This window comes from Pseudopipra pipra, chromosome 26 (assembly GCF_036250125.1).
Source record: "Pseudopipra pipra isolate bDixPip1 chromosome 26, bDixPip1.hap1, whole genome shotgun sequence".
Classification (NCBI taxonomy): Eukaryota; Metazoa; Chordata; class Aves; order Passeriformes; family Pipridae; genus Pseudopipra; species Pseudopipra pipra.
The window spans coordinates 3,123,231-3,136,545 of NC_087574.1; the positions used below are offsets into that span (position 1 = coordinate 3,123,231).

Here is a 13,315-nt window from a genome sequence, read left to right on the forward strand (position 1 = left end):
ATGGAGAAGAGGCTTCATTCCGCTGCTTTCTCCCCTGCTCGCCCGTGTGTGTGTGTGCAGGCAGCTGAGCAGCATTTCCCCCTCTTTCCTTTTATTTTTTAGCCTTTCCCTTCCCCTTTCCCTCTCCCCCTGGATTATCTGTCCACCTTTCCCCGAGAGAAACACAAATGACACCGGCGGCACAGGGTGGGTTTCTGGGGTGGTATTTTCTGCCCAAAATGGAGGGGTGGGGAGGAGGAGGAGGAGGAGAGACGCCTGAATGCTGCAGCTCCCATTGCCGGAGCTCGGGGAGCATCACCCGGTGGGTCTGAAGCCATCAGCTCCGGGAAGCAGCATCCTCGGCTTTCCGCACTAGTTAACAGCCCGAGAGCTGCCTCGCCTTGTTTTAAACTCGCTCGCTCGCTTCATCTCCTCTCCCCTCGGCCGTGTGTGTGCGTGTGTGTGTGTGCAGGGGGAGGACTTTATTGCCATTGGCTCCGCTCTCGCTGCCCACCCACATCTCTTCCACATCACCTTGGTGTCTCCCTAAATAAAACCAGCCCTCCTTATCGCACCGAGGAAATCAAGAGCGAGAGTTTGAATGGATTTTATATAAATATTTACCCCGACGAAGCCGCCGCCGCGATCGTGGGAGAAACTGGCGGCAGCTGCTCTCACTCCCCTCCTCTCACCCGCCCCTTAAAGGCTTTGATTACTCGGGAGAGAGGAGAGATCCAGCTCCCAGTTCTAGCTGCAGACTGACCCAAAAAGCAGTGCCAGGATTGAACTTAGCCATGGATCTGAAGGACAGCACCAGCGAGGACAGCATGGGCAGCCTGCAGCCCTCCAGCATCCAGATCTTTGCCAACACCACCACGCTCCACGGGCTCCGCCACGTCTTCGTCTACGGCCCGGTGACCGTCCGGCGCCTGCTCTGGACCTTGGCCTTTGTGGGCTCGCTGGGGCTGCTCCTGGTGGAGAGCTCGGACAGGGTGGCTTTCTACTTCTCCTACCAGCACGTGACCAAAGTGGACGAGGTGGTGGCCAACAGCCTGGTGTTCCCCGCCGTCACCATCTGCAACCTCAACGAGTTCCGCTTCTCCCGCCTCACCACCAACGACCTGTACCACGCCGGGGAGCTGCTGGCCCTGCTCGACGTCAACCTGCAGATCCCCAACCCCCACCTGGCCGACCCCGCCGTGCTGGCCATCCTCCAGGAGAAGGCCAACTTCAAGCACTACAAGCCCAAGGTGTTCAGCATGCAGGAGTTCCTGGCGCGGGTGGGCCACGACCTGAAGGATATGATGCTGTACTGCAAGTTCAAAGGGCAGGAGTGCAACCACGAGGACTTCAAAACTGTGAGTGGGAGCAGACACTCTGCTTTTCCTCTTCTCTGGGCGTGTGGATGGTGGCGTTGCAGGGCCAGGGTGGTGCTGGAGGTCGCTGGCTAAGCCACGTGGGCACGGCGCGGTGGGCGAGCGGCTGCCGGGCTCTGGCGTGGCAGAGGAGGAGCAGGAGCAGCCTGTTGAGCTGAAGTTTGTTTGTTGGAGTCTTAACAGGGGGGTTTTGTGGGGCCGGACCTGCAAGGGGCTGCAGCAGGTCCAGCCTCCATCCTGCATGAGGCCCGTGGCACCCAGGTGGCTCTTTGGTGTCAGGGCAGGGCATGAGATGGGTCCTGCTGAGCACCACGGGGGGCTTGGGGGTCTCTTGCTTTGGGCAGTGGATGTCAGGAGCTGGAGGAAGCAGAGAGGGCTGGAAAGGGGCCAGCAAGAAGGGCAGGGGCTCGGGGCTGTTCTGAGTGGTGTCCAGCTGTACTGCCCCAGGTGTTTGGAGATGTGCTGGAGTTATGGAAGGGGAGATTTTTCTGTTGTTCCTGCTGTTCGTGGCTCATCAGTCTTGGTTTGCTGAGGAGTGTGGGCAGCAGCTGGGTACCTCCCTGGTGCTGTGCCATGCCTGGTGCTGTGCTGGAGAGAAGGGGGGGAAGAAGAGAAGCAGAGGGAAAGAAATGAGGCTGAGCTTTGATCCCAGTCTGCTCCGAGGCTGGGGGAGGTGGAGCGAGCCGGGTACTTGAGCATCCTGAGGGAAGCAGACACTGCTCAGTTCCAGCTCCTGCTGGCAGTGCAGGCTGCCCTGGGTGCCTGGGCTGGCAGAGAGTGCCAGGGTAAAATAAAAAGAATAAGGAGGTTGTCTGGAAGAAGTGGTGCCCCCCTGTGCTGCTGGGGCAGGCGAGGGGGCTGCAGAGGGGGCTGCTCCCCCAGGCTGGGGGTCTGAGCCCATCCTGGCTGAGATGTGGGGGTGCTGGGGACTGGGTAAGTCACACTGTGCCCTCAGGCCACGCTGGCCAGTCCCTTGGCACTGACTCAGCTGTCGGGAGGAGGGGTGTGTGTGTGCTCCTGGAGTCAGGAATGCTCCAGCTCTCAGTGGTTGTTTCTCCGGGGGTGATGTTGCTCATTCTGTCACTGCCCTGAGTCCTGCAGGGGCCAGGGCAGGTTTTGTGCTGGTCTGGTTTGTCAGCAGGATCTTTGTTGGGTTTGTCAGCAGGATCTTTGTGTGGTTTTAGGAGAAGGGAATATTTTCTGTCTCTGCTGCTTCTGGATCTCGCAGCGAATGAGTCCAACTGAGTCCTGCTCCAGAGTCTCTGCCAGCACCTGGGCTGGGCTGCCTTTAAACCTCTGAGCAGGAACAGATCTATTTATGCCTCAGTTTTTGCCTGTGCATAACCCTGATGCCTTGCCCTGTATACCCAGGCCAAGCACTCCCTTGTTCCTGCTCCCTGGGCAGGTCTGAGCAGAGGGTGGGGGTCGTGGGGGTCCTGTGGGTCAAGGGAAGGAGTCAACAAAGCCCCAAGGAGAGGGGCTTGCTAAAGACAAGCCATGTGTGACCAAGTCTGGAAAATGGGATGGAAAAGGAGACACAGGTGCCAAAGTCCAGGGGACAGAAGAGTTGGAGAGTGAGGACAGATCCCGATAGGATGGACAGACCTCCCTTACCTGTAGTGAGGGTGTGGGGAGCAGGAGCTGTTTTGCCCCTGGGCTTCCCAATAAGGCAATAAACACCAGCCAAAAGCAAAAGCCTCGAAGCCAGGGAGCAAACAACACCTCCAAAACATCTGCAGGCCTTTAAAAAGCAGGTCCTTTTCTCAGAGAAGGCAGGAGCTCTTGGCAACCCCCCCGGGACACAGTGGGGTGTCAACTCTGGCCAGTTAGTTTTTTGAGGCAGCTGCTCCTGAAACAATGATTTATTGCCTTTTTTCCACGGGGGGACACAGTAGTTTCCAGAAAGACAAACATTCCCTGTCTGCCAAATAAATGATGTGTTAAAACAGATCAGGGCCAGCTAGAATGTGGACTGACAGTGCTTATCATTGTCAAAGTGCTGGAGGGATTCAGGGAAATACTTCAGGCCATTCTGCAAAGCAGGTCCTGGATGATCCAGAAGACAACACTGCTTGTTGTGCCTCTAACAGGGGCAGGGGTTCAGCCTCCCTGACTCCAGGCAATCCCTCAGGTTATGGAAATCCAGGAAAGCATCACTCAACAGGGACACAATGATCCTGCTTTGCCTTCCAGATTTTACCTCTCGGAGATAAGAGGCAGCAAAAAGTGTCTGCTTGAAGGATGAGTAAGTTTTTCCACAGGGAGAAGCTGGAAAGGTCTTTGAGCTGCCTCCAGGCTGAATCAGAACCTCATGTCCTGGATGAATTTTGCATTTAATCACCACCAACCTGTTGCAGCTGCACTGGGGCTCTGTGACAGCCCATCCATCCTGCTGCAGCACCCACAGGAGAAGCATCACCTGCCTTGTTTCCTGAAGGGAAACAGGGTGTAAATCCCAGAGCACTTCTGGGATATGTCAGCAGGGTGAAGAACTAAGGGTTGTTTTTTGTCTGTACTCCCCAAATTCAGGCCCCTGGGAGCAGAAGAGGCAGGAGCTTTGCAGCAGGAGGCTGCACCAAGGCAGGAACTCTGCAATCAGGTGCTGCTGGAGGAGTCAGGGCCGTGCTTTTGGTGCAGGGAGGGGTGTGTGGGGTGCAGGCTGGCCCTGGAGAAAGCCCACGGGGCTGTTGCCTCGTGGGGAAGCAGGAGCTGGAACCGGCACTTTGAAAACACGACTTTCCCCTCCTTCCTCCTCCCCTTCCCTGTTGAAATTCTCTGTCGCTGCTTTTATCACCAGGATTTGAGCTGGGCTTTCCCTCCACTCCCTGGTTCCTCCCCAGGATGGTGCCTGTGAGACATTTCCTCACGTTCAGCTCTGCCCAGGGGAGTGAGTCCCCCAAGCTCCCCCAAAGGGACATTGAGGCCGTGCTGCCCCCGAGCTGGCACTGCCACAGAGCAGCAGGTCACATAATGCAGAGCCCTGCTGTGGGCAGGGCAATGGAGAAGAGAAAACAGGCAGGACATGCTTTAGCAACCCCATTCCCCTGGAGTGTTTGGAGGAGGGAAGTGTTGGGAGGAAAACAGCAGCAGCCAAGGAAATCCCCCCCTTTTTTCCTGCCCTGCTCCTCCCGGGAGGTCCTGGTTGGAGAGGACCTGGCAGATGGGATTTTCTGGAGGAGCTCTGCTCGTGCTGCTCCTTGTGACTTGAAGGTCTCTGAGCCTGGAAAGCTGTGGCTGGTCACTGCTGGGATTTTCTGGGAGTGCCTCTTCCCTGGGATCCTTAGGGTGGCTCGTGGTCCTTTGGGTCCCCGGGCAATGGCAGGGGAGCCCTGGGGGACAATTTGGTGTGTGGCACAGCAAAGGCGTGGGAGAAAACCTGTGAAAATCCTTTCAAACCCATCCTGAAGGGTGGGAGTGGATACTGGGAATATGAGCAGCAGGGGAGTGGGAAATCTTGAGAAACAATGCCCAGCAGCCCATCCCTGCCAGGCTGGGGCACTGGGGGTGTGTTCTGGGTGTTCTGGTGGCTGAACATGTTCCCATGAGGTCATTTGCTAAATGCAGTGTGTGGACTGGGCTTCCTCACACCTCCAATTCATCCCAGGTAACACAGTGCCTTCCCCCAGGCCTGCTCTGCCATGTACATTTATTTCCCTGGCCATGACAATTGAAGGATAGAACTCATTTATTTTCAATACACATTCTCCTGACAGACAGGGACCACATAATGGACAGGATCTCATGTGAATATTGCTATTTTAAGACACAGGTTTCTGTCAATTTATCTGCCTTTTCCCATACATATATTTTCCCCCATTCTTCCCAGTGCATCCACGAGGTCAGTGATTAGTGAATACCTTTTAATTAGTCCATTCTCAACTCTTATCACACAACTTCCACTTCCCCCAGTAAAAAAATAAATAAACAATCATGATGGTGGCTGCTAGACTTGGGAAAACTTTACTTTCCCGTTGAACAATTTTTCTGGAGCACTGTGACTTTTCCCAAAGTTTGCTGCAGGACCTGCAGTGAGATCTGCAATTCTGGGATGACTTTTACACAAACAGGTGGTTTTTCTCCTGAGAGACCAGGTCCTTGTGTGGCCTTCCCAGCCTGGGTTGTGATATCTGGAGTCTGGAGGTGCTGTTGGGGTTCAGTGTGTGGGCACAGGAGGAGTGCAGGGTTATTGGTGGTGCCTCAGGTGGTGTCTGAACTGAGGTGGGTTGTTCCTGGGTCACACATCTGGCTGACAAGCAAACCCTGCCCTCAGGAAATGCAGACCCTCATCCTACTCCATGTTTTTCTGGACTAAGTTTCTCTGTCCCCTGAGGATTTGTGACTGTGGTGGTGCTTCCCCCTTTGTATTCCCTTTATTTATCCCAAACTGGGAGGAGGATAATGCTTTAAATTCAGGAGGTTTCCTGAGGGGATGCCAGTTGGGCTGAACATTCACAAAAAAGATCTTCCTGGGTTTGAATTGTTAATGGACTTAAAAATCTACCAGAGAGAAAGCTGTGGAACTTCAGTGAGGTCTTTTCATGGCAAACCTGATTTTAAATCCTTTAATACTGAAAGGGTGAAACAGGGACAGAAATTTCAGAAGTGAGGCTGCAGCTCATTGACTTGGGACGTTGGTGCTGCACATTTGAGGAGCTGAGACTCAAGACCTGGCCAGCCCAGGGATAAAATCCTCCTTAATTCTCTTTTAAAAGCTCTGTGCTTGGTTCTGGGTTTGAACTGCTTCTTGGCCAGGCAAACAGCTGAGCCATGGCAGAAATGGGCACTGCCAGGGTGCCAGAGACGGGTGGAGAGCAGAGGGAGAGGAGGCCCAGGGATGGGGAAGGACAAAGGATTTCTGTGTGTCAGATCAGCTGAGGGCTCAGCCTTCCCTGCACTGTGTTTGGAGGAGAGCAAGAACCACTCCTGACTTCCAAGGGATTCCCACTCATCCCAGTCATTCATCAGGAGGCCAAGTGGGAGCTCCCCTGGCCCCTCCAAGCCACCCCTGCCCAGGGATTTGCACTCAGAGCAGCAGCTGGAGCAAAATGCAAGAGCTGAGGAAGAAAAGCTGAGCAAAAGGGTTTTAGGGATAGAGGGGATGTCTGAGGGCTGCAAGGCTTTATCAGAACAGTCCTGGGAATTCCATGAGCCTTTCCTTGCATTGGGAACACCTCTGAGTCTCTCAGACAGGCCCTGGGAGCTGCAGGGGAGAGGCAAAGCTGTAAACAACTGAGAGCAAAGAGGAGAAATGTCTTCCAGCAGCCACGTCCTGGTGTCTCCTCAGCCCCTGGCTCCCTGGGACCAGCACAGCTCCTGTCACAGGCTCTCCCTGACAGCAGCTCCTGGGTCAGGACTCCTTGCTGCCTGCAGTGGGTGGAGGGTAAAACCATGGGAAGCTCTCAAATGGGCTTGTGCTCTTCCTAGACAGGAAAAAGGCTTGATTTAAACATGCCCCAAACTAAGTTAAGGCCAGGAAAGACAAGGAACATATAAAAACCCAGCATGGTTTCCATCTGGAGAGGGAAAGTGGGACAACACACCTTGTCCTGACCTTCTTCCTCACCCCTCGGGCCCCTTGGAGACTTCTTGGCAAATAATGAGGAACCTCCCAGATGTTCCCTCCTGGGGAATCTTGGGGCTTCTCTGACCAAGGGCAGTGGTGCCCTGTGGAAAAGCAAGATGTGAGTGCTGCAAAGCCCCCTGTGGGTTTAAACACTCCCTGAAAGGTTCTGCCCACCACGTCCATGGTCCTCACAGACAGAAAGGGGTGAAACCCTGAACATGAAACAGGAGAAGTTCTCACTGAATTAAAGAAGAAAACAGGTCTGACTTTGGTGAGAACTCCTGGGTGAGGGCCTGGGTGGCCTCTTGAGGTCCCTTCCAAGCTGAATTATTTTATGATTCTACAACAAAAAGCAGGTGCTGTTTAAAATTTAAGACCTGCTGGGTCTTAAATCTTTTTGGTGTCCCTGTCTTTTCCTGGAATCCCAGCATGGTTTGGGTTGGAAGGGACCTCAAAGCCCATCCAGTGCCACCCCCTGCCATGGGCAGGGACACCTTCCACCAGCCCAGGTTGCTCCAAGCCCCATCCAACCTGGCCTTGGACACTTGCAGGGATCCAGGGGCAGCCACAGCTTCTCTGGGCAACCTGTGCCAGGGCCTCCCCACCCTCCCAGCCAACAATTCCTTCCCAATGTCCAATATAAACCTGCTGGGTTTCAGTTTAAAGCCATTCCCCCTTGTCCTGTCCCTCCAGCCCCTTGTCCAAAATCCAGCATCACTGCAGTGCCACGGGCAGGACAGTGAATTAATTGCAGAGGAGAGTTAATGACCAGTGGGAGGAATTAATGAAAGCTTCACCCTTAGTCATCTAAACTTCCACTGCTCCCTGGCACTGAAATGGCTGCTGGAACAGAGAGATCCATGAAATCCTCTCTTTCTTCCCTCTCCTCCTGCCAGGCTGTGGAGGAGCACGTGGGATCCCTCCCTGCTGTCACACAGGGAGCAGTGCTGGGAACTCCCAGCAGCTCTCCAGGGATGCAGAAACCCGGGAAAGAGGAAGGAGGACGTCAGGGAGGCGTCAGTGTGACCTCAAAGGGGTGGTGGTGTCCCATTTTGGGAGGTGGGAGCACTCCCAGCCATCTGGAAAGGGGGGATTTGTTTGAGAGGGACCTGGGGTGAGAGCTGACATTTGCCACCAGGTTTCTTGGTTCCTCTGTGAAAATACAGACCAGAAACTGCAGTTTCTGTCCATCAGACTGGTATTTTTCTCTGGATATACTGGTGGGATTAGGGTTAGGTTTAGGGTGAGGTTTAGGGTTAGGATTAGGGTTAGGAAACTCCCAGAACATGACATGTTCTCTCCTCTTTTGCTTGGAGGTGATGACTGGTTACAGCAGCCACAGAGTCTTCTGATCATTATTTCTTTGAAGCATTTAATGTTTGTGGATTTTTTACTTTTTTTTTTTTCTTTTCTTTTTTTTTTTTTAACTGAAAAGAACCCAAGTGTTTTCCCCAAAGGCTTTGTGAAAACTGCAGCTGTGGAAGCTTCTCGAACAACATTCCCATCTAAACCAAGTTTTATGTAAAAAGTGGACCAGTTTCCATGCCCAGCACGAGGAGGCAGGGTTGGGATATCCCTGAAGGGAAGGAGTTGCTGGGTCAGGGGTTGAGCTGGATCCCTGTGGATTGAGCTGCATTTTCCCTACTCCACCCTGGCCACGGATCCTGCAGCCACCACCCCTCCTCCAGCTGCTCTAAATGGTCATTAATTCATGCTAAATTATGCTGGAGCATCTCCTGGAACACAGGTGACATCCCCAGGGACAACCAATGGATTCCTGTCTGTCCAGGGATTGCAAATGGATTACCAGGAGTCCTTTGCAGGGTGTGTGTAATTCCAGGGATGTGGGGAGAGAGAAGATTCCACGGTGGAAATGGCTGTTGAGGAGGAGCTGTGGGACAAACCAAATCCCAGGCTGACAAACCAACCCTATTTCCACTGAACCCCAGGGGAGTTTCCCCTCCTGAAGACGTTAATGGGGGTGAGATGGTGCTGTCAGCCCCCACAGTTCCACCCATCCCTGCAAAACCCTCCTCATTATCCCTGGGAAGAACAAAGAGCCCCTCAGATGTCTCTGCACGTCTGCATCTCTCCAGGGAAAAGCAGATCAAGAGGGAAAGGATTTTTCTCTGGTGCTTGTGCACAACACCAGAAAAACGAGCAGGGGTCTCCTGGGAGGGGATTTCCCACGTGAAAAATGAAAGCTTTTTGTCTTGAAGCGTTTCTGTTTGCCATGAAATGAATCCAAATGAAAAACCTGAGTGCAGAATAAAACACTGCAGCCCTGGGATGTCTCAGGAATAACAGGTGGTCTGATTTTTTTTGCTTGTTTTGAATTAAGTAATGGAAAAAGTGACCCAGAGCTGGGGAACTTTGCAGCATGTGCAGTGTCCACGTTGGCACTTGGGGGGCAGGTGCACCCCAGGCTTTGTTTTCCAGGGGGTTTGAGGCAAAATTTGGTATAATCTGAGGTTGGTGAGGGTGAACCCTGAGTTATACATCCACATCTGGCTTTCCCTGAGTAAGAGGATTTCATTCCCTGCTTTCCAAGGGCAGCTCCCAGAGCAAGATGCTCCTGCCAGAGCATCCTCTGAGCTTCCTGGGGATGGTTTCTCTGAGCAAGATGCTCCTGGCAGAGCATCCTCTGAGCTTCCTGTGGTGGTTTCTCTAAGGAAGATGCTCCTGGCAGAGCATCCTCTGAGCTTCCTGGGGATGGTTTCTCTGAGCCTCCTGTCAATACAGGGCTCTCCCTGCCTTCCTGTTGGCAATAAATTGTCAATTCCTGCTGCCATTCCTATTGGCAATAAATTGTCATCTCCTCAGGGCAAAGAGCTGTTTGCCTGCTTTATGTTGATGGTTAAATATTTATTATTAAAATCGACTGAACTTTAAATAAGGGAGGGGATTTGCTTTAACTGGTTGCAGAGGATGGGTTGGGATTTTGTGCAGGCACAGGGACATCCATCATTCCTGTGCAGGAGGAATTCAAACCAAACAGATTTTTCTACAAATGCCTTCACTCAAAAAGCCATTTTGAAAGCTGTATTTTCAAATCAGAGTGTACCTGAGCACCCAGGGCTATTCCCAAACCCCAGGCAGCTTCTGCAAGTGCCTGCAGGCTAAACAGCCTCATCCCTGAGTGAACTGTCCCCCTCCCTTCCCCTTTGGAATGCTGTTAAACATGGAAGGGTGTTTCTAAGCCCAAATTACTCCTCCACTTGCTGTGCTGTTGGTTGGAACAATTAATTGCAGCACATTTTCCTCCCGTGTTTCAAACCTGTGCAATGCAGGGGGTTAAAGCACAGCCACCACAGTTAATGTTAATGCAACATTTAACCCTTTATTCTGAGAATCTCTTCAACATCAGTAGTACAAAACTATTAACTGTAGTAATATAATGGAGCATTTCCAATCTTATTATAGAGAAGAACAATTTTCCAGCCATTGTGTTCAGTGTAAAAAGGATCAGGCTCAACACATTCAAAAAAATCCAGCCATTTATTATTGCACAAGATCAAATATTTCTCTGACTCCTGCATAAACAAGTGTTAGTAGAGAAGACTTGGATCTCTGCATATCACATTTAAGCATTTTTTTTTCTTCCAGAAAGAGGCTAAAAATACAAATCATTATGTTTATATATAAATACTGTACATTCCCAGTTTAGAGACAAACCAGTTGTGGAGATCAAGCAAGGCCAGTTTGGTCACCAGGGAAATGTGCTGGGCATTTATTTTGTTGTAAATCAGGGAGGTGTTTACAGTAATATCTAAACCTGGGGGATGAACTGTGAGTTGTTCACACAGTCATTGTGAGCCCTTTGTGTATTCTGGTCCTTCCATGCTGGTTTTTTTTTTCCCTATCAGGAGGAGAAATAAATGTCTGAGTCAAGTATGTTCTTGTCATTGCTCTTGTCTTTCAAAAAAGACACAAAAACGACAAAACCAGGAGTCAGGATGTGGCTTTTGTGCTAAGAAACCTTTCAGATGCCCCATCATCCCTCCTCCAAGCTGGGCCCCAGCAGCTCCACCTCCTGATCCCACCTGGAATCGTTTCTCCTCTCCTGTGCAGGCACATCCAGGCTGGGGATATTCCAGCTCTTTGGGGTCCCCTCAGCCCTGGGGGGGTTGTCAGACAAGGTGTTGGCAGCTGGTTGTTGAGGAGGGTGGTGGTTCCAAGGTGCAGGTGATGCTTTGGTGTCACCCAGCACAGCAGGGATGCCCCAAATCCCAGTTTTAGGCTTGGGATTCTCGCTGCTTGTGGGGAATCCCACCTTCCTGAGGTGAGAGAAACAGCCTCAAGTAGTTCCAGAAGAGGCTTAGATTGGATATTAAGGAAAATTTCTCTATGGAAAGTACCATAAAGCACTGGCACAGGCTGCCCAGGGCAGGGGTGGATCCCCACCCCTGGCAGTGCCCAAAAAACAAGTGGCTGTGGCACTTGGGTTAGTGATGACCGTGGGGGTGGGGCTGGGTGGGACTTGATCACTTTGAAGGTCTTTTCCAGCCTGAACAATCCCACGATTCCCTGATCCATCTGGGCAGGTTTGGTGTGTTGCTCCTGAGTTGGGAGACTGTGCCCAGGAACTCCGGGCTGGGTTTTTCTGCCTGCCCAGTGCAAACTGGGAGAGGGGAGGAGTTGGGAGCAGTGCCTGGGCTGGTGAGTGTGGGTGGGCAAAGGATGGCAGAGGATATTCCCAAGGGAACACTGGCATGTCCAGCTCTTTTCCTGCAGGCACCAGGAGCTGCCAGTTGTGCCTTTGGACCTCGGGGCTTGCCCTGGGTGTGGGCAGCACGTGGGTGGCTGTGAGCTGGGCAGCATTTCCACTGCAGTGGCACCTCAGGGGTTCTTTCCCACTCAGGATTCTCTGGTTTGGTGGCAGCAACGTGCAGGGCTGTGGCTGAGCCCCAGGAGGAAGTGGAAATCAGTGTCCTTCTGCTCCAGGCAGCAAAAGCAACCCAGAGCACAGCAGGAGCAGCACCAACTTCTGCTGGAGTTCCCAGGAGTTCCTGCTGCCCGTGGGATTCTGTCTCCAAGAAAGGATTTGAGATCAAGGGAGGGAGGACATCTGTGTGGGTCTCCATTTGAAGTCCCCAGAGGAGCAGCTGAGGGAGCTGGGGGGGCTCAGCCTGGAGAAAAGGAGGCTCAGGGGGGACCTTCTGGCTCTGCAACCCCCTGACAGGAGGGGGGAGCCGGGGGGGTCGGGCTCTGCTCCCAGGGAACAAGGGACAGGAGGAGAGGGAATCATCTCAAACTGCTCCAGGGGAGGGTCAGGTTGGACAGCAGGAGGAATTTCCTCATGGAAAGGGTTGTTAAACATTGACAGGGGCTGCCCAGGGAGGTTTGAAGTCCCGACCCCTGGAGGTGTCCAAGGAAGGGCTGGATGTGGCACTGAGTGCTCTGGGCTGGGGGACAAGGGGGGGATCAGTCACAGGTTGGACTTGAGGGTCCTGGAGGTCTTTTCCAACCTCACTGATTTCGGGATTCTGTGCAAAAGTCCTATAATTCCTGCACATAGTGCTTGTCTCTATTCTTTCCCGACATTTTTCATGCCGAGCTGTCATAAAAAAACTCTTTCATGCTGAATTTCTTCCCTTTCCTCCTTCCTTTACTGGTAACACAGAATTATATTCCCATTTCTTTAAAATCTGAGGTTTACCAAGCCCATAAATTACACTTTAAACCCCCAGCCCCAACTGTAAAGCAAACAGTCCTTTCCTCTCAGGGAACCATTCCTTCAACTGGTTATTTTGAGCTCCATCCTGGTTGTTGTCGTGCAATGGCAACTTTGTGGAAAAGAAGGTTAAGTGCTGAGGTTAAAACAGGTTCAAGTATAATCCAGAGTGCCCTTGGCAAAGACAGAAGGGTTTTAGTGGGTCTCATTCATCACTGCCTGACTGCTTAAAGTGCTTGAGTGGCTCATTATTATTTTTATATGCCTTTACAAGAGCTGCAAAAGAGCCAAGAGAAAAGTGTCACTGTTTTCCTCCCTTAACCCCCACTCAACAGGGAACAATAATATTTAAGACTTCAGGGTGCAGTGGAAAAGGTTTTCTCTCCAGAACCCAAATTCCCCTCCCTGAGCCACGTGGGGCAGCTCAGGCTCAGCTCCAGACACGTTCCCTTGGCTGTGGACTCCCCTCCAGGGTGGAATTTTGGAGCTGAGAACTGGGAGCTGCCCTTGCCAGCTGGGATTTCCAGACCTTCATGGAACCATCCCCTGTCCCTAAAGCTCCGTGTGGCTTTTCTCCTCGTCCATCCCTGCAGCTGGATAAACCTCCCACGGGCTCTGCAGTAAAGGGAAGGATTGATTGTCCCATCTCTGGGAGTTGTGCAGGCACTGGAAGGGTTTGCTCAGGGAGGTTGTGGCTGCCCCTGGATCCCTGCAAGTGTCCAA

At 52.4% G+C, this 13,315-nt stretch overlaps 1 protein-coding gene across 1 annotated transcript in view; it reads left to right on the plus strand.

Moving 5' to 3' along the window:
* Positions 1–633: 633 nt before the first annotated feature.
* Positions 634–13,315, plus strand: part of LOC135402934 (acid-sensing ion channel 2) — a 375,830-nt gene continuing 363,148 nt past the window's right edge. The window contains exon 1 of the mRNA XM_064636492.1: positions 634–1,337. Within this exon, the coding sequence (XP_064492562.1) occupies positions 774–1,337 (564 nt within the window). The 5' untranslated portion in view covers positions 634–773. The remainder of the gene's footprint in view (positions 1,338–13,315) is intronic.